We start from the raw sequence: 25,783 nt of genomic DNA on the forward strand, positions 1-25,783 counted from the left end.
TAATTTTAGAATTACTAGACTATTATTAATATGTATATTAAATATGTGAAATATGCAAATGTGGCATACGGTAAAGAGTTTGCTTCCTAAGCATTCAGGCCCGGTATCAGTCCCGATACGTGATACCATAGGGGAAATTCTTTATTCTTAGGGCGACTAATTGAAAGAAGCCCGTCTTCCATACGTAAATGTGTATGTGTGTGAGTGTATATATGCATGCATCGGTGTGCGTGCGCGCGCGCGAAAGTGACTGTGTTTGTTTGTTTGTTTGTTATTTTATAAGTGTTTGTTTCTGATGACCGTTTCACAACAGATGCGTTTTCGACTCTGTAAAAAACGAACTCGGAAAAAAAAAATATTCTAGAGAAAACGTCTCAAGCTTAGAAAATAAAGTACGTCCGACGAAAGCTTCCAAGGCGTTGTCTCATATTGGCTGCAGTCTAATGAGCGAAGCAATTAAAAGATAAAAAATAAAATTTATATCTACAGAGTACGTTTAATAATATTTTAATGGCAAATCAACTTTCGTAACACAGATAGAATCGAAACAATTTCATATAATTTTCGCGGGATTGACGTAACCATTTATTTTGTCATACTACTACTCTTGCTGCTACTGCTACCACTGCCGCTACTACTACTACTACTACTACTACTACTACTACTACTACTACTACTACTACTATTACTACTACTCCGACTACCTCTGCACTTGAATAGCAGATCCCTACGTGCATTACTATTTCTTGTTTTGCTCTTTCTGCCGTTATCCTTGCTGTCGCTAAAGTGCTTGACGGGAATTATATTATGCACATAAACTTCAGAAACTGTTAATTTATAACATCGCTCGTATTTATCATTTACCAAACAATACGCGTCACATTCATTTGAACATGAATCCATGACTGCAATATCTTGAAATGAGGTAAGCATTTCAACTACTGCTTCTACATACACTTCTGATACAGTCGAGTTCAAATATATAGTCATCTGTCTAAACCCGTTACTGTATAAATTTATAGGAGATGCATTGTTACATGGTACTTTACACCGCTGCCTCTCATTGGAATACGATATAGATATACTTAAAGGAACAACACTCCAGTTCCCTTGACAATGGAAATGCTTACAATAATTGTCAGTGACAGTACCTTCGTTGCAGTCTCTACTCGATGGAACGCATTGTTCATTTAGGCATGTAAGGTACTGCGAAGTGCATCCTTGTTTGTTTAGTTTACATGCCGGTTGCGGCGAATATGTATATACATACTTGGACAATAGTACACTCAACTCTATGGCTTGTTTTATGGTAACAGGAATTACACAAATACTACGGTTCAATGGATAGATATCATCAGATGGATACATTTGTGTTATGTCTTTACCAGGTCGGGCTTTCTCTTTCAAGAAGTAATCCCAGACTAAGTCATAAAATGAATGTAGTATCCAGAATACAGGATCACTGGGTGAAACTGAAGAATCCTGCATGTCTCCACCAACAAAGGCGTGGCTTCTATTGTGTACAAGCTCCAATTTTGTAAATGGATAATGAAGCACACTCAATAGCATTTCCATCGTTGGAAGATCGTCGTTGTTTCCAAGGTATCTTTGTACAAATCCGCGATCATGTGACCAGTCTTTAAAAATACCTATATAATGAAAACAACAAAATAAACATTCCGTTACGAAATTATAGAGCAGGATAGAGTAAATGATTTATTTCCATACGAAAATTATTTGTTAATCTTTTGAGTGAATATAGATATATATATTTATAGAAGGGAAGAAATAACATTTTCCGTTTACATATATTTCATAAGTATCTAATATATCTGTATTTGATTATAGATCAATATATGTTTAATGAATTTTATCTTAATTGTATGTGGTTATATATATATATATATATATATATATATATATATATATATATATATATATATATATAGATAGATAGATAGATAGATAGATAGATAGATAGATATATAGATAGATAGATAGATAGATAGATAGATAGATAGATAGATAGATAGATAGATAGATAGATAGATAGATAGATAGATAGATAGATAGATATGTATATACATACATATATATATATATATATTATATATATATATATATATATATATATATTGAAATGGATAAATGAATTATCTTGTTACGGATTATTCAAATTATAACCGATACCTGGGTACCAAAAATCACAACAGAAAAATCGCGGTTGAGGTTACGACCATGGGGTATCGCAACCGTGCCGTAGTGCGGATATATTTAGTGAGGGAAGAAATGGAGCTGAACGAAGATTTTATAAAATTCCTTTTTATTATTTTCTACACATGTTTCAAAGGCTGCAAATTCCCTAATTCGGATTGAATAAGGAGACCATTTTGCAGCTTTCTCTTCAGGAAAACCCAGGAACTTAAATCTCCAAACAAATGCCCAGCAAGCTTTTCGAACAAACGCTCCCTAGGAGCCCCTGGTATGAATGGCACAAAACTGTCTCTCAATATACGTTGACGTCAGGGTGGGTGAAGGCCGACGAAAAAGTCCGTTGAGATAATTCGAGGTCAAATTCCGGTTAACATTGGGTAGAGGAAGAATTACAGAAAACCAAAGAGTGTGAATATATTCTGTATAACTAGTGTTAATGTTCGAATTGTTTTAAGAATGAAAGCTATCTTATTTGGGTGTGAGAAACTACCTACATGTATGTGTGTGTGCGCCTATGTATGTGTGGCAGTATGTTTAGGAAGCAGCTAGGGAGAAATATATTGCAGCTATTGTTGGTCAAGCAGCTGATAAAAACCTGTGTCTGTGTGTTCGTCTGTGACCAGTTTATAGACAGATGACTTGTCAACAAGGGGAGTATAATCCCTGATATTGTTTCTAAAAAAGTAGCAGAACATCCGCTAAAAGGGGAGTAATTTCCCCTTTCAAATTTAATTCAAAATCTTTTTCTAAATTTTTTTCAAAAATTTTTTCCTTTCTTAGGACATCAAGGTGTTAATTATCTTAGACTTCAATTGTATGCAAGAAATGTATGCCGCCTCCAGTGGGGACATCTAAAAGAGTTTTGCAAATGTGAAAAGGTTCAGAGTTGCAAAGATTACAGATTCTTTTGCCTCTATCAAACGGTACAGACACCGATAAAATCGACCATTCCAGTCTAAAGGCTGAATTCGCGTTCTTCAAACGCCAGACTAATTTACTTAGTCCGGTCGCGTGTTGCTTTCCAAAATCGCGAAACGTTGTGAAGTGGTTCGATATTCTCACGGCCAATTATGATGATGACGCTCCGATATACAAGTAGACATCTGATTCAGTATAAACTCTGCATTGGTAAATGGCATTTCTAATCTTGGAATTACTAGATAAGAACCTTATTCTATTGGGATTGGCTTCCGATATTAATACGGCGTTCTTATTAATATGATGATTGTAAGAACTACGGCTGTCTTCGACATTATACGCCCCATTATCAATACTATTTAATGGAATATCACCTGTATATTCCCTGCCACTGAGATCGCTGTGATTGCTAATGTCCGTGATGCTACTGTTGTTAAACCCGCTGCTAAAATTGTTATTGGGACTCTCTACATTAATGACTCGGACAGTGCTCTCATCCCTATTACCATTACTAACGTTAATGCCGTCACCATTGCTCTTATCCTTATTCCTATTATTAACTCCATGGCTGGTATGGAGATTGCTAATCTCTGTGCCGGTTCTATTATCATCATTATTATTATTATTATTACTGCGCGTTATTCTGGCATTAGACGGAGCTGCGTCTCCGAACATGGGTGAGAGGGTCTTATTTAGCAGCTTATTGTTATGGGAGGAAATTATCTGTGAGAGATTTTTAGTATTGGAGAAGGCTATCCTAACTTTGTGTGAGTTAACAGTGGCGTAATTTCTTCCCTCACTATATATATATATATATATATATATATATATATATATATATATTATATATATATATATATACATGTATATACATACATACATATATATATATTATATATATATCCATAATTATTAATATCAGTGTAAACAAAATTAAAAAAATTTTCAGTACCTGTGGCCTAGCGTGTAGAAAAATTAGTCAATAGACTATATATTATTCATATAAATGCAGTGTACATTTAAACACATAAGAGGTATCCGTCATAGGATTCCTTTCACGCTAGAAGGAAAAGCTAAAGTCCAAACCACTATTAGGGATAAAAACTCGAAGGGAATGAAAAATATAAACATTTACCATCTATCTGCTAGACCATGGTTTCAGACATTTTTAGCAAATATAATATTTTCTAGGCGAAGTCTTCATCAACAGGTACGCCTAGATTAAATATATAAGTACGAGACAAATCCAGCATGTGCCTCTTGCTTGCGCGGTGGATTTGATAAATTATAATGTATAAGCAAGGGGCACTTGCTGGATTTGCCTAGTACTTATATATTAAATCTAGGCGTACCTGTTGATGAAGACTTCGCCTAGCAAAATTATTTTATTTGCTAAGGAAGCTTGAAACCATGGTCCAGGGGATAAATGGTAAATGTTTTTATTTTTCATTCTCCTCCAGTTTTTATCCCTAATAGTGTTTTTAAATTTCGCTGTTCCTTCTAGATGACGAATAACCCTTATGTGTTTAAATGTACACTGTACATATATATATATATATATATATATATATATATTATATATATATATATATATATATATGTGTGTGTGTGTGTGTGTGTGTGTGTGTGTATTAAATTGGCATTTATGTCTCGTAACTTTTTGAATCAACCTTCTCGGCTCTATCACTCTCCTGACCACATTAAAGAGAAATAAATTTGACCTTCAAAATACAATTATGTCAACTGGCTTTCGATTGTTTACTTGACAGATTAGTACTTGTTTTCTCAAACATCAACTGTCTTTTCGTAGATATAAATACGTTCACGAAGATTTAAGTTTCTTTAACTAAAATATAACTCTATATGTATAATACTAGATAAACAGCCTAGGAATTTTAAGACATACACTAATCAACAGTAATGCATGGGAAGAGCATCTTACTCTATTTCTTACCATTTTTTATTCTACCAAAACCATTTCCCATGAAATCTTCTGTCCAAATATTGGATAGCGCTGCATCAGGAAGTCGTTCGTCTATAGTCACATCCCAATAAGGAATAGTAAGATTGCTGTTAATCTGGCGTAAAGCTTCCTCAAACCTAAAGAAATAATTACAATTATTCAATCACGAAATATATGTGTATGGCATTAAAAACAACGTATACAAATATTTAGATGTGCAACAAACAAAACCAAGCATAATCCTCAGCATATTGTGCGATTTACAACACATATTAATCAACATTAGACATGTTTCTCTCGATGCTATAATGTTGAGAATCGTCAATAGTTCTAGGGCGTAAATTTGTATTTCAGATAAACCATAGCTATTTAATATAGGACCAATTGTAATTGAATATATCTTATTTAAAATGGGGTTTCTAGTCCAATGTAGAGTTGCAAGGATTTTTAAATACGGTTTAAACAGTAACTGTGAAACTATGTCACTGTTCAACAGATCTAAGATATTATTTTTGATAATATTTTTGCTTGAGCGAAAATATTACATAAAACATTAAAAATACAATTAATCATAACATTGACTACGTTTATCATTCTGGCTGGTATCTACTGGTTCATCGCATTATGAAATATACAGAAGCCACATTATTTCCTCTCTCATTTACGTGTGGACAGCTGCATTAAATTAGAAATGCAAGATGAAATTTCTGTTGCGATGGAAGTTCAAATAGAGCAGAATAAAAGAACAACCAGCATACTGGGTCAAAAATCGAGAAGAGAAATCAGAAATACGCTGCAGTGAGTGACCGGGAAAAGTTTAGGTCATCATAAATACTCTGGGAACAATCAGGCCGGGTTTACTTCGGAAAGTCTAAGAGGAAATTGGATATTTTAATTCACTATTGAGATTCTTCAATTTAATATTATATGTAGTGAAGGATATATTAATAGTTAAATCTATCTCAAAATATAGATTGTGAGATATTAATTCCAAAATGGTTTAAACCTTACTTTCTGTTCTATACACACATATATGTAAAAATATGGTTTCTCAAAATATAGTATCAATATCATCATGGCTGCCAAGCGTAAGAGAATAGGGGTGAACACACATTTATTTGGAAAACATGGCTTCAAGACATGTAAAAGTTTAACATGCAACAAATATTTGAATGTATGCGATGTATTTCACCTTCTATACTTTGAACCAATGTGAATATTTCTCTGAGGTAACTAATGTTGTTTCATCAAACAAATGTTCGAATAGTAAAGTTCAATTGAGAAAAATTATATGGGCTTTTGTTATTTTCGTTTACTCTCCATTAGCGTTACTCGAACAGTATATTAACTAGTCAGTGATGGGACTTCTTAGACACCTTATCTAAGATTACTTGTTAATGTGGCATGGTGAGATTTCACGCAGCTTCGGCTGCCGTTTCTTGACAGTCACAGGAGTGAATACCCACTTTCACTTCTAGCAAGCCATGATACTATAACAAAGCAGGCCCGGTCTTAGTCAAGCATATTTACAATCGGCAGAAATCCTGCATAGGGAATTTAAACTATAAAAGTTATTCAAATGCCGGAATAGTTTTTAAGGCAATGTCTGTAAAAAAAATTCTCCCATAAGTTAAGAAAGAATAAAAAGAAAATAGAAACAAATATATTTCGGAAAAAATATGAAAATGTAGGAAAAGTTTGACAACGAAAGGAAAAAGGAAAGAAATGAATAACCACAGAAAATTTGACAGGGGAAAAAAGAATGAGAACAGAATGACAATGAGATGGAAAATAAATAAGTGATATAATTTATGTTGCATGAACAAAAGAAAGTCTACGAAAAGATACAATTTCTATTTAAATATACACTATCATGGCACTGTATAAATCAAGTGGTGATATATTACCGAACAACTTTTCATAAAAAAATATTGCATTGTTTTAAATTTGTGGTCGTGGATACTGTGTTACATAGAACAGTTAACAAAACATTACTTTTACTTAGCAGGGCCTGGTCATTTAGCGTTAGAAATTTAAAAATACGTGATTTTTGTACCAGGTGATCCATTTCTGCACATGAGAACAGAAGGATAACATAATAGTAAAGCAAAATCGAATGATAAATTATAATTACCCATTAATTTTTTAACCAGATTCTGGATGCATTTCTACTGTAACACAGCAACCATAATCAAATATGTAATATGAATACGGTATATAATTTATGCAAACAGGAATGCGAATAGATATCATGTGCAACAATACGACCTAGATAACTCTACTGAAATCTTGACATTTGCAGGAAGCAATGGTTGTGGAATGAAGAGAGTCGTTTAGGATTTTCTGACTGGGCGCTCTCCGAAAATGATCAGTATAATTACCGGAAATTTTCAAGATTGTGAATTAGAACGAGCAGAAGCTGATTGGCTAAAGAGCGTAGGTCTTGAGAAAATTGTGGCCGCTTATTCTTTATTAAATCAACGCATTTATTAATTATTTCATTATTTTTGTACCGGTTAAGTGGATCGTGTAAACGCATACATTATTTATTACTACTACTGTTTAACTCGGGGACAGTCTTGAAGGAGTAGCTGCATAATGCAAGGCTTCCCGTGCTCGGCTGTCTAAATAAGCTATATATTTCGTAATATTCTATGGCGTGATATAAGGGAAACTCGCTTCTATACGTAGCAGGTCAGAAAACAACTCGTGGTTTCATTTATACAATTTACGTTATACGAGTAATGCTAATTATTTCTTACTGCAAATAGTTTGAAATTGTTATACTAAAAGTGTACTTTAATTGTGACTGTAAAGTTCAATCTCATCAAAAATGTAAGAGACAATTTAATGAAAAGTTCTACTTTCCTCAGAGGATTTCAACGACTATGGTTTCATTCATTTCATTTATATTTTCTAATAATACCCAGTGTCTCTATATACATAATTTGTATCAAATATACACAATGAGAATATAACTTCTAAATTTCGCTATTTACAATAAACTCCATTTTCTGCTCCAGACGTTTAAGTTTGATCCAACATAACCATGAGGTATGTCTTAAAAGCTATATTGACTTTCATTGTAAAATCGCTCAGGCAACATTTCCATCTATGAAAAACAACGTGTACAATATTTTGTACAATGTTTCACTTCATATAATTCAATAAAGTGTCTGTTTACATCGGGAATCAGAGATACAAAACTGAAAATAAAAGGGGACTTACATAGAAAGATATAACCTATGCCATATAATAAATGTCGGCCCACCATGTGCCACTTGAGAATGTTCGTCTCTGTGAAGGAGGACCAATGCCATGAATTTATTTGGAGGTACGCTCTGAAAGAACAATTATTCTGGATTTCAGTCATCTATGTTTCCGATTTTTTTTTATACATGGTGAAAGTAGAGGAAAAGTTAAACAGATCAATGTATTTTAATGAAATCTTATTATCTGCGACTGTATGAGGATAAGTAATTGATATATAATAGAAAATACATGTTTCGCTATATTGTTAATTTGAAAATTTCCCAGAGAAAATGTAAAGCAAATGTTATTAGATTGGCTCCAATGCTGTATAGATATGGTAGAGTATGCAAATGTTACAAAAACATTCCAAGCTATTTACAGTCTAATTTGTTTCGTTGTTTTTTTTTATTTTTTCAGTTTTTCTTTTTTATTTTGTAATGCAGTCAACATTAGCGCAACTTCATTATTACCTTAAATGTCTTCCCTTTACTAACGGCATTCTAAATATTTTCACACTTTAAGAAATTTAAATTAGATTATTCCTACGAAAGAAAGTTTAAAACACTGTTATTTCTAATCGAAAACAATGTTTTTATTCTATGTCTGTTATTGCTAAAGAAAGTATTTTTTTTAGAAACGGTAGTGACATTTCCAGATATAATCTATCTAATACTTACCGCAAAAGAAAAGTAAAATAAATACGAATTCCGGATTGATTAAAACCGCATGGATATTTTAAGTCAATGTAAAAGGAGATGGCTGAGAAATTCGTTTCTTGGGATGTAAAACATTATATAAAAATTTCATTCAAAATATTTGGGAAGAACTATGATATCAGCTAACACGATTTTCTTTCATATTTGTAGGTTATACAGAAGGGATATTGATAATGTCCTTGCAGGCCCTACGACACCAGTGGGCTCAACATCATTAATGCTTCTTTGAAACTATCACTGGCCTATTCATGCCGGAAGGACTCAAACAAAGTGGAGTTTCCAAAAGAAATGTGTGATAAAGAAAAAGGACCAGAGAAAACGAAAAGCACGGAGCCAATGTAATTGGGAGGACCAAGAGCGGTGAAGAAGAAAGAGAATCACGTCCATTTATGCTCAGTACGAGGGGTAAGGAACATACCAGTTCCAAGAAACAGAACCTATCTGAGTAATGGCTGGAAGGTCACAGAGGAGGGTGCACACCAGAGCGTGAAAGGCTGAAGCGTTTCTGGTAATAGGCTTCAGAGCTCGTATCAGTATTAACGTCCCTGATGTTGGGGTAGCACTCCAGTGTGACGCATGATATGAGTCATGTAGAATGGCATCGACTGTTGGAATGTTTTCTGGCACCTGTAGATGGCACGTCTATGTGATGCAATCATAGACTTGGTGAGGACCGAATTTCACCACGAGTTATCGTTGAATATATTGAAACACAATGAATGTAAGATCTCAAGCAAAGCTCCAATTAGTTTTAGGGATAAGGCTTTGCGTTGATGGTGTCTTTATATGAGTAGGACTTGATATATTCTTCTTTGCTCTGTTCTTTCAGAAGAACAGCATATCCATGGTTACACTGAAGAATGCTCCGATGACTTCCGTTGAGAGAAACTATGAAAATGTGGCGTGTAGCATATAGACTGTTTATTTTAAACAGTTTGCTGTAGGGAGTGCGACCTAAGCAGTGTGTAGTTATATATGTCTGGGGAATATGAACAGGTGTTTCGTCTGTATAGATTTTGGTGCTGTTAGATGTGTTAGAAAATCGTGGCACTCCGTCGGTTACGACGACGAGGGTTCCAGAATGCTCAGGTATAAAGAGAGCCAAAGCCATTATTTGCAAAGGTAACAGCATGTATTACGCTTTTGCTACTAGTTTAAGATAAATATGAATCGGGAGCAAACACAGACACACACTTTTCCCTATTCAATTTAATAACATTGAGCGTTACGTGCCTGAGAGAAATATGTTTACTCCAGCATTCAGCTAACATTCATTTCCAGGTGAATTGGTTTCTGAGATGAGGAAAAACGGGTGGTGTGTTCCAAGATTGATTCCACCCGTTCCAAGATTCTAAAACACCGTGTGTATTGTACTTGACTCAACACCCTAACCACTAAAAACATGCGCCCTCGAAATTAGAAGTACAAAGTGTTTAAAGCATATTTGATGTGACGTTTAGCAGCTTCAAGCAATAGTAAAATAACGTCAAGGATGAATGTGGTCTAGCTAATAGAATACCAAAGATGATGCGTTTTTAGATGATTCTAAGCTGACAACTGAATGCCATGTATGGTGTTCATGAGAACTGTAGCGCATTTAATTTTAAATTGGAAGGAAGACAGATATTTCTCGTAAGAAATGCCTTGTAAATATATACTTCAAAATAGAAAACTGTACCATTTGAACAAACAAACGCAGCAGGAGAATTTGAGAATTATCGCACGCATTCAATGAAGTCAGGAAAATATCTGTCACACCAGAATTTGCTTATTCTGCCGGTTTCAAGTCAAAAATATTATAGAACAATGCCACCAAAGTAAGCACTTTCGCATATCTCTTTACTTATTGGTTGCCTGAAGATATATATGATGTTTATTTTATGAACATTGAAATTCCTCCTTTTTCATCAAAAAAATATCTTACGAAGCGGGCTCTCGAGACAGCATCTAAACTTATAAAAATGAATGGGCGACCGACTAATACACACACACACACACATATGCGTGTATATATATATATATATATATATATATGCAGGCATATGTGTGTGTGTGTGTGTATTAGTCGGTCAACCATTCATTTTTATAAGTTTAGATGCTGTCTCGAGAGCCTGCTTCGTAAGATATTTTCTCAATTGATGGAAAAGGAATTTCAATGTGTGTGTGTGTGTACGTAAATATATGTATGTATATATATTATATATATATATATATATATATATATATATATATATATATATATATATATATATATATATATATATATATACATAAGAGAACAAGGTGTACGTTACGCCGCGATAATATATGTATAAAAATTATATATAAAAAAACAAAATGGGACAAGAACGAAAACACACAACGAGACGACACAAAAAACGGACGGGTCATTCGAAGCCTCTAATCTTCAGTCAGGAACCGGATCATCCTAGCAATTTCGGCTGATTAATCCAGATATCGCTCCGATCCAGCCAGTCCCAAGGAAAAACTAAGCTACGAGCATTAGATTTCTTGGAAAAAGGATCGAATGTATACGAAACAAGAACAGAAAAACGGACGATGCCACACGAATATAAATACAAAAAACAAAAAGAAAAACAAGAATAGTGATAACAGGACAAAAACAGCGGGTGCCTTACGACTTTAGACAGTTTAACTTATCTTAGCTGGCGTATTTTGAAATAAATACCTTTGCAGCAGACGAAGAGAACAGTGTTGTCGTGGCGGCGGTCAAAGGCCGAAAGGCTAGTTGACGAGCTGTCACCGTCAACTATATATATATATATATATATTATATATATATATATATATATATATAATATATATATATATATATATATATATATATATTATATATATATTATTATTATTATTATTATTATTATTATTATTATTATTATTATTATTATTATTATTATTATTGAGTGAGGGAACAGTGCATACCATCAATGTGAAACTGGGTTAAAATATACGAAGTACAGTATACCCATCATGATTACCCGTCTGATAAGGGTACACCAGAGACATGCATCACAACCATATGCGAGCGACACGATTATCTCATATCAAGACAAATAGCGCATGACCTTGCAGGTGGGGTCCAGTTAGAATTATCTTCAGATCGAGAGGGTCATCACACTCAAGAAGCCCCTGAATAAAGGCTGTTCAAGGATGTTGAACGAAGCTAACGTGAATTATCCAGACCACAACGAGTACATTTCAACATATGGCTATGATGCGCCCCAACTACTTCAGCTCGTGATCAGAGATGCACATATCGTCAGCCACCGAAGGCCATGTTCAACTGGTTATGGTCAAGTAATTGACAAGCAAATGTATGGTATTGAGGAGAATATTTGCTCTAGGACATCTTTTATACCAAATTATAACATTGTATATAATAACACTTCCAATCAGTTAAGATCAGAAGCCACGCGAACCACTGCCTGGTACTCTATCAGGGCATGTATTATTGTCGTCGTCGTCATCATCATCATCATCATCATCATCACTATTATCATTATTATCACTTCACATACGCACAACACATTAGTCTGTTGGGAAGGAAAAATTCTTAACATCGGGCGACAACAAGCGCCTTGAAATAGCAAGAAACATTCCTAAGTATCCTTGCTGACCCTAATATTAGTGTTCCGTTGAGCTGCGCGAAGCTAAGTTTTATACCTTTTTTTCCCTCTCCTATCTGTTCCAGTCTTTAGGGATAGATCCGAATGAACCTATAAATGCTGGTATTCATTTTGCCCTCATTTTCTATAGCCTCTGTAACTCAAAGACTAGGTGGTAGTACCTTACCATATCTATACTTCTAATATTGACTTCCACATCATTTGAAACTGTAGAATTAATCATCTGGCCCTGGTGCTTTTTATTCTCTTTGTTTACTACTACTACCATCCCCAACACCAACATCACTACTAATACAACTACTACTACTAAATCAGACCTTCTAGTTTCTATTAATCATTGTCATTATTTTTTTTTTTTTTGTTTACTTTTCAGAGATCTCGGGCTTACTTTCTCTTGCAGATTCTGTGAGAGCGGACAGATGTTTCACAGATGTCTCACAGAGTCTATGAAGACTATAACCTTTGATACTCCACACTCCACACCGAAACACTAATCTCAAAATCCTAGTTATCCCCAGTAGTGCAGTTTTGTGGGTCTATTCTGCCCTACAGACGCAGTCTGGGGTGTATGTCGATTTGTATGCAGATGACTTGTAGACTTCCGATACTGCTAGAGAAACGTTTACCTTACAGAGATGTGCCACTAAATTAGCTTTCATTCTAAGCAATGAATTCGTTCTGTCTTTGAACACAATGCTTGAGATTGGTACCGATTTTTTCTGTATGATATCAACTCACAGTGTGTGTCATCGAATTTTTGTCTCAAAAGAATATCTTTGACTAGACCAAACAAGATATGGTCAACAGATATAGGTGGTAAACTCTCTTAATTTGGCGATTGCTAGATTTATATTCAAATGTAGTGTTTGATAGCACATTATTAATAAAAATGTTGATAGTTCAGTCTTTTTTTCCAAAATGTATCCTTAATATTCCCGAGTGTCTCAGTATACTGCTCGGGCACTACACCATGCTTCACAAAATCAAGGGGAATGATGACCTTGTCTTTACATGATTTACTGTGACCATATCTTTCTGTGACAATCGCTGGCGCGCGCTCAACATGTTTTTGCCAATAATAAAAACACGGATTTCACCATCTATGAACAGATCATAAAAAATATATCTTCATGCTTGAAACGTTTCTAGCGCAACATAGATGAGCAGACCTCTAGACTTTTATCCTTTGGATCAGGTGTCATCTGCTAAGCTAAACCTATTGAGCTCTCTTTCTGATAAGTTCCCATTATCAGTCATGGATTTTGACCACAGCTCAATTATACAGCAAGCTAACAGATTCTAACGGTCAATCATTGCTCACCAATTTTTCCACTACTGTCTAGAATCATTCCGAAGCTGGTTTCTCTTTATCTAAATTTCTCCATACATCTGTGTAATGGTGTTATTTCCGTAAACAAAATGTAGTAATTAGTGAATGTTGTTGGGTCTGAAGCTATACTTCGCGAAGCACGCGGTAGTAGCAGGTTGCTTCTACTTGAAAGCCAGTATTAGCTTGACTCAGTAGAACAAGAATACGTACTACAGAGCAAGCGTTACCTATCCAGTGAAAAGGGATATGTCAATTAAATAAAAGTGAAACGGCGAGAAAGGATATCACGAAATATATTTTTGAAAAGTCACCTGATGAGGCACAATCTACACCTGCGATGGACAACAATTGGTTGCACAGCATCTTCCCTATGAGCTACAAGCGTATCCGTGTGTCTATGTAATTGTTCTTGTGTCTTCATAATGATGTTATGGCGGTTATTATGATGCTGACGAAATAAGCAACATTTAGGTCTGTTCTTCACACTTTTATTTTAATATGTTATTTTTTAAAGTGTAATTAAATATTACGTTATCCCTTTAATTTCATTTGTTGGGCTTTAGTTTTCAGTTAGTTTGCAATGATATTGTTACGGACCACCTGCCGTCGCTCAGTCGAACGGAGAATTCGCCACACAAAGAGAACTCGGTGGGGATGGCAGCGAAGTCAGCGACCGGAGACAACAACAACAACAACAAATAGTAGGAAGAGATACAGAGATACGGCAGAAGGCAATTGGCTACATTTAACACTAGTTTATATGACAATCATTACAACATCAAATACATTTAAAGAAAACAACAGGTATACAACAGATCAAATCATTTAAACATGCAGATACAATAAAACAACAGCATTTAAAGAAAACAACAAATCAATACATTATACAATGTTCAAGTCACAACAGTTACATTAATGTACACATTAACGATACGGTTCAGAGTTCTTTTCTTGTCTTTTTCTACTTTCTTTTACATTTCAACAACACTTTTCTTTATAACACATCAACAAGTCCTTTACTCAATTCCCATTGTTCAATTCTTTAGCATTTCAGCCTTTAGCACTATTCTTTCTTTTTACTCTTTCCTTCTTTTTCTTCACATATCAAAATAATAATTAAACACATACCGTCAACAACAGCCAAAAGGCACAAACAAAACTTTACCGGACGTTCCTTTCCGTCTGCAACAATTTCAGACGATTACTACTGTAATTGCCAAGCCCTCTCGCCACAATCTCTCCCAGTTCCTTAATCCCCTCTGCCTGTCTTTCATCTGTCACAGCAGAAACAACCTGTTACTCACTTGCTCTGTCCTCGACTGACTAACAGACTCACATCTCCTCGTACCCCCAAGGGCGAGCTCCAGCAGATGCCCCAGGAACTGGAGGTCTCCCTGGGTGGTCTCTCCTCCGAGGGTCTCGCCTCCCACGGCCACCACTTCACCACCGGCCACAGGTTGGCATCTTCCCTCTGCGGCTTGGGCAACACTTCCGCCGAGGCCGCGAGGCCTCCTACGAGCCGCCTACACTGGACGCACCGTCCGAGGGAGTTCCTTAGCTCCCACACACAAGCAAGGTCCGGCCAATCCTTCACAGTGGTCACCTTCCTCAGGGATCTATACCCCACGTAGCATCTTGCTGTGCCGTCTCCATTCTGCACCATAATGGCCGACGACCAGGGACCGTTCCGCCCTTTCAATGCTCCCTGTCGCCGATATCTCTTCTTTCGCTGCCGTACTGGGACCATCCTCCGGCCCCGCTGCCTCCTCAAGCGACGACCGCCTGGGTCGATAAAACGTTCTGCGTTTTCCACCAATATTTATGCTGTCCCATGTGCAAAATGTAGGTTATTGCTGTAATGGCGGCTGGTAGATTTTCTTTGCATAGTTTCAAATGAATATCGATTAATTAATAATTTTTGAATTCATTTTTTACGTTTATTTAATTGTGTTGGCTGTTATTATTACATAGGATTAAAATTATCTGTGACTAATTACTCAGGATTTTTTATACTTGTCTTTCCATATTGAATTGTCTTTGCATGTTCAAAGTACCATTTCATTTAAGTCAGTCAGCATTAAGCCTTAAACCTGATGCGTATCAGGAAAGACATATACGTTAATTTCATAACGTTTCTTGTTGGAAAATATAGAGATTCCGTAATGTGTCATCGTTACTTGTTTCAATCACATATATATAATCCTCTCCTTTCTCTTTATGTCTTGCATTACTCAGGCAATATTTAAATAATGTTTTGCGCTGTGCACTCTTTCAGATTAGATTATATATGCTGCTGTTGAAACCACATTGGTTCGTGATGAAGTAGCTGATAAAGAGGTACTTGTGCTTGTTAATCAGAATTGTTATATTTTGAAAATTACGATGTAAATTATGCATATATGTTTCTACTTTTGATCTATATTTTGCGTTATTCAATGTGTAGATGCTTTCTGCATTCAGAATTCTTGTTGTTCAGCTAGATTCCATTGTCTTCTCTCAGACAAGAGTTAATTTAACTACTTCGACAATCTCATATTTTTATACTAACGTTAAAACTCTCTGTTATTTAATTGCGTCTAGATCGATATTTTAGCATGTTATTAGCACCAGTTCGTCAGAAATTTAGTAGTATTGTTGGATCTAACTATTAATTAGGTTACGGTGCAGTTGTTGCAGGCACACTTACCCATATGTGTTTGTGCTTTGTGCATATAGAAGCGCATACACACGCATACACAGAGACACAAACACACAAACTCTCACTCTCTTTGTCTCTCACAAGCACAAACATATATGTGTGTGTTCGTGCGTATGTGCGTGTGTCCTCTGTGCGTGTGTGTCTCTGTGCGTGTGTGCCTCTGTGTGTGTGTGTGTGTGTGTGTGTGTGTGTGTGTGTGTGTGTGCCTCTCTGTGTGTGTGTGTGTGCGTTTGTATAATTAACACATACGTAGTTACAACGAAGACTTTTAAAAACAAGCAGTCATCACTCCAGCAATGTTTTTTATTCTTCTTATATATATATATATATATATATATATATATATTATATATATATATATATTATATATATAGATATATATAATATATATATAATATATATAATATATATATATATATAATATATATATATATATATATATACATATATATATATATATATATATATTCCCGGTAACATTGTACACACCAACATTCTGATCATAAACGTAGCTTATTACATACATTGGTATATGCCTTCTTTCATTTTATCGATTACTTCCATGCATATGTCATGCCTCTATTCCCTACACATCCTTAAATTATTCCCACCTGTGCTAAGTATCTGTTATAAAACACTTGCTCTGCCAGTTTAGTCACTAAAACTAAACCTCAAAATCTATATGCCAACAATAATTTAACGCTATTTTTTTTATCTCTCCACGTAGCTAGAGTTAACAAAATCTACTTATCGCAAAGAATACCGGTATCTCTAATCCATTTTCCCTTTATTTTTCATTAATTTTGCACACATAAGTCATAGGATACCGAATAGTACAAATAACAGACGAACTTCTTAAATGTATATTCATATGCATGTACTTATGTATGTATGCATGCATGTATGTAGTTAGGTAGGTCGGTATGTATGATTCTGTCTATCTTTCCCACCTCTGTGTGTGTGTGTGTATATATATATATATATATATATATATATATATGTGCAAATATAATTTTTGTGCGCACGTGTGCATGTGGTACATATATGATTACCTTTATGCAAATTTACAAAGGTGAGTCTGTGATATATGGTATGGTATAAAGTGTAAAACTCGGTGTGCTTATGAGGCGAAATATAGTCAAATGATGGAGGTGAGGGTGAGATTTAAATGATCCATGACTTAACGTACAATGCCGGATTAATATAAGGTAAGTGGAGATATTGATATATGCGCAAGGATATAAAAATACACATAAAATTTGTGAAATACATACATACATATATATTATATATATATATACATAGATAAACACGCAAACACATATGCACACAAGCACACACACAAACACCCCCCACACACACACAAATATATATATGATAAATAAGATAACAAGGCCAAGACAATTTGATATTCCTAGGACATTTATAAATAAAAAGGTGTTCTTACAGCTATTTCAAGGATATAAATGATATCCCATCATCATCAGATTTTTGTTAAAAGAGAGGGAGTAATATATACGAGAAATTTGATATAAGTTTAGAAGAATAACGTCTGAAAAAAGTGAACTCTACTAATTCCTTCTATGGAAGCTCTTTTAGCGCGTCTCTGGTGTTGGGATTTCATTTGTTTTCTCGAAACACCTGTAAGATCACCTTTCAATTAATAAATGTCAGAGGAATATGAAATTGCCTTGGCCTTGTTATCTTATTTTATTTATCATATATACGCTCACACACGGCCTCCTCTACACTCCGCACTCCTGTTCTTATTGGGCCGGGAGCTTAACAGCTGCACTTATATGTGCTTATATAAACATACATACCTCTCTCTCTCTATATATATATATATATATATATATATATATATAGTTTAACAATTAAGGATAATCTCTTAATAAGGGATCTTAACAAGAAATTATCGGGTAGCTAGCGTGAAAAAACCTCATAAAAGAAAAGAATTCGAAAATAATTTTTTTCTTTTGAACAAATTAATTATATCTATATTGTATAGAGGGCAATTACACAAATAAATGCCTCACACTAGGAGGGACAAAGTCATTACTACCAAAATTATACTAATCATACCCAAATGCAGTTTTTCAAAGCAAGACATTTAAAAAAATGAATTTAGTTCTGTATCACCGTGATTTCACATTCAACTTACGTCTAATGATCGTCAGCAGAACTGATTCTGAACACATCATAAATAAACTACCAACCTTACGTAGCGAAGACGAACAGACAACTGCTCACTCCGGCCAAGCACATGGAATGTTTATAAATCATATATCCGGTAAATGGCGGGCTTTTTACGAACTGCATGTCGGGTAATGAAAAGTATTTCGAATAAGTTTAACAATTAAGGATAATCTCTTAATAAGGGATCTTAACAAGAAATTATCGGGTAGCTAGCGTGAAAACCTCATAAAAGAAAAGAATTCGAAAATAATTTTTTTCTTTTGAACAAATTAATTATATCTATATTGTATAGAGGGCATTATTACACATAAATGCCTCACACTAGGAGGGACAAGTCATTACTACCAAAATTATACTAATCATACCCAAATGCAGTTTTTCAAAGCAAGACATTTAAAAAAATGAATTTAGTTCTGTATCACCGTGATTTCACATTCAACTTACGTCTAATGATCGTCAGCAGAACTGATTCTGAACACATCATAAATAAACTACCAACCTTACGTAGCGAAGACGAACAGACAACTGCTCACTCCGGCCAAGCACATGGAATGTTTATAAATCATATATCCGGTAAATGGCGGGCTTTTTACGAACTGCATGTCGGGTAATGAAAAGTATTTCGGAATAAGTTTAACATTAAGGATAATCTCTTAATAAGGGATCTTAACAAGAATTATCGGGTAGCTAGCGTGAAAACCTCATAAAAGAAAAGAATTCGAAAATAATTTTTTTCTTTTGAACAAATTAATTATATCTATATTGTATAGAGGGCATTATTACACATAAATGCCTCACACTAGGAGGGACAAAGTCATTACTACCAAAATTATACTAATCATACCCAAATGCAAATTTTGGTAGTAATGACTTTGTCCCTCCTAGTGTGAGGCATTTATGTGTAATAATGCCCTCTATACAATATATATATATATATATATATATTTATATATATATATAGAGAGAGAGAGACAAAGAGAGAGAGACAGAGAGAGAAATTATATATTTGGATAGAATTTGTAGAATGGTGTGCGAAGATCGTCCACACTTATTGGGTATATGGTATCACAAAACATTACAAATGGACATGCCAATCGATTTACTCCAGTAATATCATAGTCTATATATAGTGTAAATATATAGATCACAAATAGAAAATGGAATTCATGAATTTTTTTTTTTTTTGCTACAATTCTTTCGAGTCATTCTCACACTTGTATCTCATACTTGAGAGTCTCTGTACTTAATTATTATGCATCACAGGTGTAGAATGCATCAATTAATTTGAATTTTTTAAATATATTTCTCGCTGTATATATCCTTTCCTATTACACCTTGCTTTGTAATAACGTATATTTGGGTAAGTATTGCATTGTAGCATTTCTCATTGGTAGACGAAACAGGATACACTTACGAAAAATCATAGATACTTACGATACATAGATAAAACGAAATAAAAATTAAAATATGAATATAAAATATAGATGACATTAAATGGAAATAAATACAAAACATAGGCGCAGGAGTGTCTGTGTGGTAAGTAGCTTGCTAACCAACCACATGTTTCCGGGTTCAGTCCCACTGCGTGGCATCTTGGGCAAATGTCTTCTGCTATAGTCCCGGGCCGACCAATGCCTTGTGAGTGGATTTGGTAGACGGAAACTGAAAGAGGCCTGTCGTATATATGTATATATATATATATATATATATATATATATATATATATGTGTGTGTGTGTGTGTGTGTGTGCGTTTGTGTTTGTCTACCTAGCATTGCTTGACAACCGATGCTGGTGTGTTTACGTCCCCGTCACTTAGCGGTTCGGCAAAAGAGACCGATAGAATAAGTACTAGGCTTACAAAGAATAAGTTCCGGGGTCGATTTGTTCGACTAAAGGCGGTGCTCCAGCATGGCCGCAGTCAAATGACTGAAACAAGTAAAAGAGTAAAAGAGAGAGAGAGTAAAAAGAAATAGAAATATATTTTTGAAGTCCTTCACATGGCTCTCAAATACCTTACAGTATGCAGAAAACTGGCCTATTAACCCGTGCTACATCTCCGGAAGTATCTTTGGAATTTGTTTCATGCAAAGCGAGCGCGCAGACACACAAAAACACACACATATAGGTGTATATAAAATTATATAGTTTTATATTCATTTGCATCAATCTATATATACCTAAAGATTGTAGTCCCTTGTAAACTAGATTGAGTATAAATATAAGACGAATTCTTCAAGCACCTGTACATATGTATGTATATGTGTGTGTATATATGTAGGTAGGTAGGTACGTAGGTAGGTACGTAGGTAGGTACGTAGGTAGGTAGGTAGGTAGGCATGTAGTTAGGTAGGTAGGTAGGTAGGTAGGTACGAGGGGAGGAAGGTAGGCAGGCAGGTAGGTATTTATGTAGGTAGGTAGGTAGGTAGGTAGGTAGGTAGGTAGATAGGTAGGTAGGTAGATATGAAGGCAGATGTCAACGACATCTCTATAGTTTAAAAGTAAGTAAATAGAGAAAAAGAGAGAAAGGGCGAGATAAGGAGCGAGAAAAATCGGGAGACAGAGGCAGAGAGAGAAATTAATATAAAGATAGGCTATTCATATCTTCTACATTTACCCTGTTTACCAAAAACACTACTAAGTATAGTACAAAGCACACCGTAGTACACGAGGTAGACTGGATGATAATGTTCCTCATGGGGGAACTAACTTCCTGCAACAGGTTACTTCTACCTGTATACACAAGATATACGATATATGTGTGAGTGTGTGTGTGTGTGTGTGCGTGTGTGTGTGTGTGCGTGTTTGTGTATAATGAAACCTTATAATATTAGCACAGCTCTTTTGGCCACTTCCCTCACATAAAAAATGAATGGTGGCCTATATATCGAAGGGCTTTTTTTGTACCCTATCAGAATTTGAAATGGCCATTAAATAGCATGTTGCTACTTCATCATAGAAACATGCTATGTTTTACTGAGACGTATGTACTGAGATTTCATGTTGGTTCAATCTGGGATTTCAATAATTTGAAATCACTGATTCATCAACTCTAAAATGTTACTGAACGGGAAAACTATGCTACAAAATCAGGTAGTAATGTTGCCATATGCTTATTTTTAGTGCAAGTTTTGAAGAGTGCTGTTCGATTTTAACAGTTATGTTTTCAATGCGATATTGCAAGTGACAAAGTATCACATTCAGTACATTTTGCTTTACGAATTCAATAAAGGTAATACCTGAACGGAAAGTGCGAGGGATATTATTACAGTATATGGTGATCGGACAATAACCGTAAGCTAGTGTAAGCGGTGGTTTCAGAAATTCCGAGCTGTAAACTACAGCGTAAAAGACGAGCGTCGCCCTGGAATATCTGTAGAGCTCGACGTGGACGTCCTGCAAACCGTGGTGGAAAAACAAATCATATAATAACTTTTGAGGAACTAGCAGAGAAACTTCGAGTTGTTCATTCAACCATTCATTGATACATTGTGCGCAGTCGGAAAAAAGTCATCAAATTGGGTCAATATGTTCTTCACAAACTTTCCGAGTCTAATCGCGTGCTGTCTGAATGTGTGTACTTCTTTGCTGTCACTTCTCACGAATAAATCCTTTCGAACCGCATAGTGACGGGTGTCGAGAAATGTGTTCTCTATAAAAGTGTCAAACATCGAAGATAGCGGGTAGCCAAAGGAGAAACACCGGCACTCCAGGCTAAATTAGGTCTTAACCCACGTAAAATGTTTTTATCTCTTTGGTGGGATAGGAAAGGTTTAGCCCACTTTTAAACCCATCCCATATGATAATAAAGGAGATCTACTGTGAGCAGTTTGAGCGGCTTAAGTCGTCGCTAGAAGAAAAACGATTTCAAGACGAAATGTTTCTTCCATGAGAGTAAAGCTCGGCCACATACGGCGTAGATGATATTCTAAAGATTGGAGCAGTTTGAATGGAACACTATGCCCCGTCCACCATTTTCGCCCATCTGATTATCATTTATTTTGCAGTGCTCAAAATCATTACTCCAGAATAAATATGAATTCTGTAGTGCTGGAGGAGTATTTTTCGTCACGGAAAATGAATTTTTGAAGAGAGGCCTTGCAAGTCTACCAGATAGATGGAAGGGCATTGTAGAAAATGGAGGATAGTATATTTTAGATTAAAAACGAATTTTATCTCAATAAAAGAAGTATTAAAAATTCTCTAAATATGCAATTCAAATGCTATGTTGAAGCAATTACATAAGCGATCCTTACTTATAGGGACAAATACAAACTACTTCGCAGAGTTTGTAATACGATTGACTCCCACAGAGAAGAATATATAGAAAGAAGGACTATGTTCAACAAAGAGAACAGACACTTGTATATTTGAAAGATGAAGAATTAAGTACATTATTTACATTTGATCGAAATTCGTCCTCATCTTTTTTTGTTATTAACACAGCGTTTCGGCTGATATACTCTCCAGAGTTATTCATGTGTCATGAGGAAATTTCGAAATTGGGTTCTCATTCCTACGTTACTTTTCGATTTTGTTGTTGTTGTTGTTGTTGTTATTATTATCATTATTATTATTATTATTATTATTATTATTATTATTATTATTATTATTGTTGTTACTATTATTATTATTATTATTATTATTATTATTATTATTATTATTATTATTATTATTATTATTATTATTATTATTATTATTATTCAGGTCACTGCCTTGAATCAAACTCGGAATCTTGCGGTTAGTAACCCGCGCTCTTTCTCATTAATCTTGGATGTATCAAAAGTAGAAATACAATCAGCTAGCAATCCTGGGTCTATTAATAACACACACTAATATAGATTCAAGACATCCGTATACCGCAAGCCGATCGTCACTGGACGATACCTCTACTTCAATTCCCACCATCCATACGGAGTAAAGAGAGGGATTGCTCAGTGCCTAAAACATCAAGCAAAGAATATAAGAAGCGATCTTGATATCTACCACGAAGAAATGATCAATCCCATTAACAATCTATTATGCTTCGCAACAAGTACCCCAAAATATACTACCCAATCCATTTATGAAGAAAAGAGAGGATGAAACTACTAAACTGTCCGCAGTTTGTCTACCCTATGTGAAAGGCCACTCCGAAAAGATACAAAATATACTGGCCCCTCAAAATAAATGTAAAGAAAAATTGCATAGCTGTAACACGAGGAGATATTGATAAATCGGGTATAGCGAAACATGTATGGAAAAATGGAGACAACCTCCCCCTGTGGGATGAAATTAAAATAATAGACAGATAACAGCACGGGAAAATATGAAAACTAAAAGAAGCAGCACATATGCTAGGGCACTAGATCCTCCTAAGCAGACCGAATGTAGATATGAATAGCATATGGGAACCGGTATGAAAGAAGGATAAGAAAATATTAGATTTATAAGCTCTAAAATTCTCACGATAATTTCCCACGGGCATATGGCGTAGTGGTTAAGAGCTACTGACCCCAAAATTCTGAGTTCGATTCCAAGAAGTAACCTGAACAATAATAATAACATCGAAAAATACCTTAGGAATGAAAATCCAGGTTCGAAATTTCCCCATGACACATGAGAGTATATCAGCCGAAATGTTGTATTAATAATAAAAAGGACGAGGACAAATATACGTCAAATGTAAGGGAACAGACTGTTTCAAAAATACGTTAGTTCTTATCACTTTTCTAAACATGACACGTGTAGATAAATACGCTTTCCAATCACAAACCTAAGTGACTTTTAAATAAACAACGCAAAGGAAGGCAGTATTATTATTTTCAAAATGAGGTTTTGACGATGTTAAGAAGTAGACAAACAATACATACACGCACACCCAAACACACATGCAAAGCGAATAGGAATTAGCTATTCCATAAATATATCAAATATTACATTTGTAGTCAATCAAATACCCACCGTGTCTTTGTATAACTCCAGGAAGGCTGAGTGATATAAATGTCTTTCCTTGTCCGAAAGTTGCCGATATTCTCTTCGTGTTCTTAATTCTTTGCATGCTTCGGTTGGATGATTTTTACATTTATAAGCTTTAAATATTCCTTTGTAAAGAGATATAATCCATGGATGATCCCAACCAGTCAAGCTGTTATTGAATGGATTCAAACATTTACGAAGAAAATCAGTTGAGGCATTTGCTGTACTAAACCCTGATTTGTCCAGTTGTGTGAGACAATCATCAATAGGTACTGGGAAGAGACTATCGGAGTAAACATTTGCAAAACAACACACAGAGAACAGATACACACCTAATATAATATATTGCTTCATTTTGTATTGTTGGAGAAAGAAAATAAAAAAATACTATAGATTTATATTAAATATTTTGCTTTAAAGATGTTATTAAAATGTATCTTTAAGAAATATTATTCACAGCGAGGAGATTGATTGCTAGAATAGAACAAACACTTTTGAAATAAAGCTTCGTCAATTTTTTTCCTTAAACATATGTTTATTTTTAATGTGAATTACGTTGGTATTGGCCTAAAATATATAAATGTAATACAAGATATTTGTTTCTGGACAAATCTTATATAAGTTTGATGTATTAATACCGGATGTTCAAAATTGAAATTGACGCCAATAATAAAATATTAAAAACCTGTGCACCGAATGTATTTACAAAAAAGTCATGTAGTATAAATAATCCTGCAACAGGTACATAGCAGTCAACCTTTTCAGATGACAATATATATATGTTCTATTGATTCTTATTTAATATACACAAATGAAATGTGCGTAGTCTATTTGTTGAAGAATCTGTTTGTTGTCATTTCGCAGCAAAAACCAATTTTATTTACATAGCG

The 25,783-nt window shown here is 34.8% G+C and overlaps 1 protein-coding gene across 2 annotated transcripts; it reads right to left on the reverse strand.

The window, feature by feature from the left end:
- Nucleotides 1-491: 491 nt before the first annotated feature.
- Nucleotides 492-25,783, reverse strand: LOC115209930 (tyrosinase-like protein 1). 2 transcript variants are annotated; one of them, XM_036500918.1, is made up of 5 exons: nucleotides 24,879-25,783; nucleotides 8,324-8,436; nucleotides 5,087-5,232; nucleotides 681-1,649; nucleotides 492-649 (listed from the first exon to the last, which is right to left on the reverse strand). In XM_036500918.1, the coding sequence occupies exons 1-5, from the start codon at nucleotides 25,245-25,247 to the stop codon at nucleotides 594-596; spliced, it is 1,653 nt and encodes a 550-aa protein (XP_036356811.1). In that variant the 5' UTR covers nucleotides 25,248-25,783; the 3' UTR covers nucleotides 492-593. The 2 variants fall into 2 exon arrangements, with proteins under 2 accessions (XP_036356811.1, XP_029634397.1); XM_029778537.2 differs by having other exon boundaries at nucleotides 492-1,649; nucleotides 24,879-25,756.

This window comes from Octopus sinensis, linkage group LG3 (assembly GCF_006345805.1).
Source record: "Octopus sinensis linkage group LG3, ASM634580v1, whole genome shotgun sequence".
Classification (NCBI taxonomy): domain Eukaryota; kingdom Metazoa; phylum Mollusca; class Cephalopoda; order Octopoda; family Octopodidae; genus Octopus; species Octopus sinensis.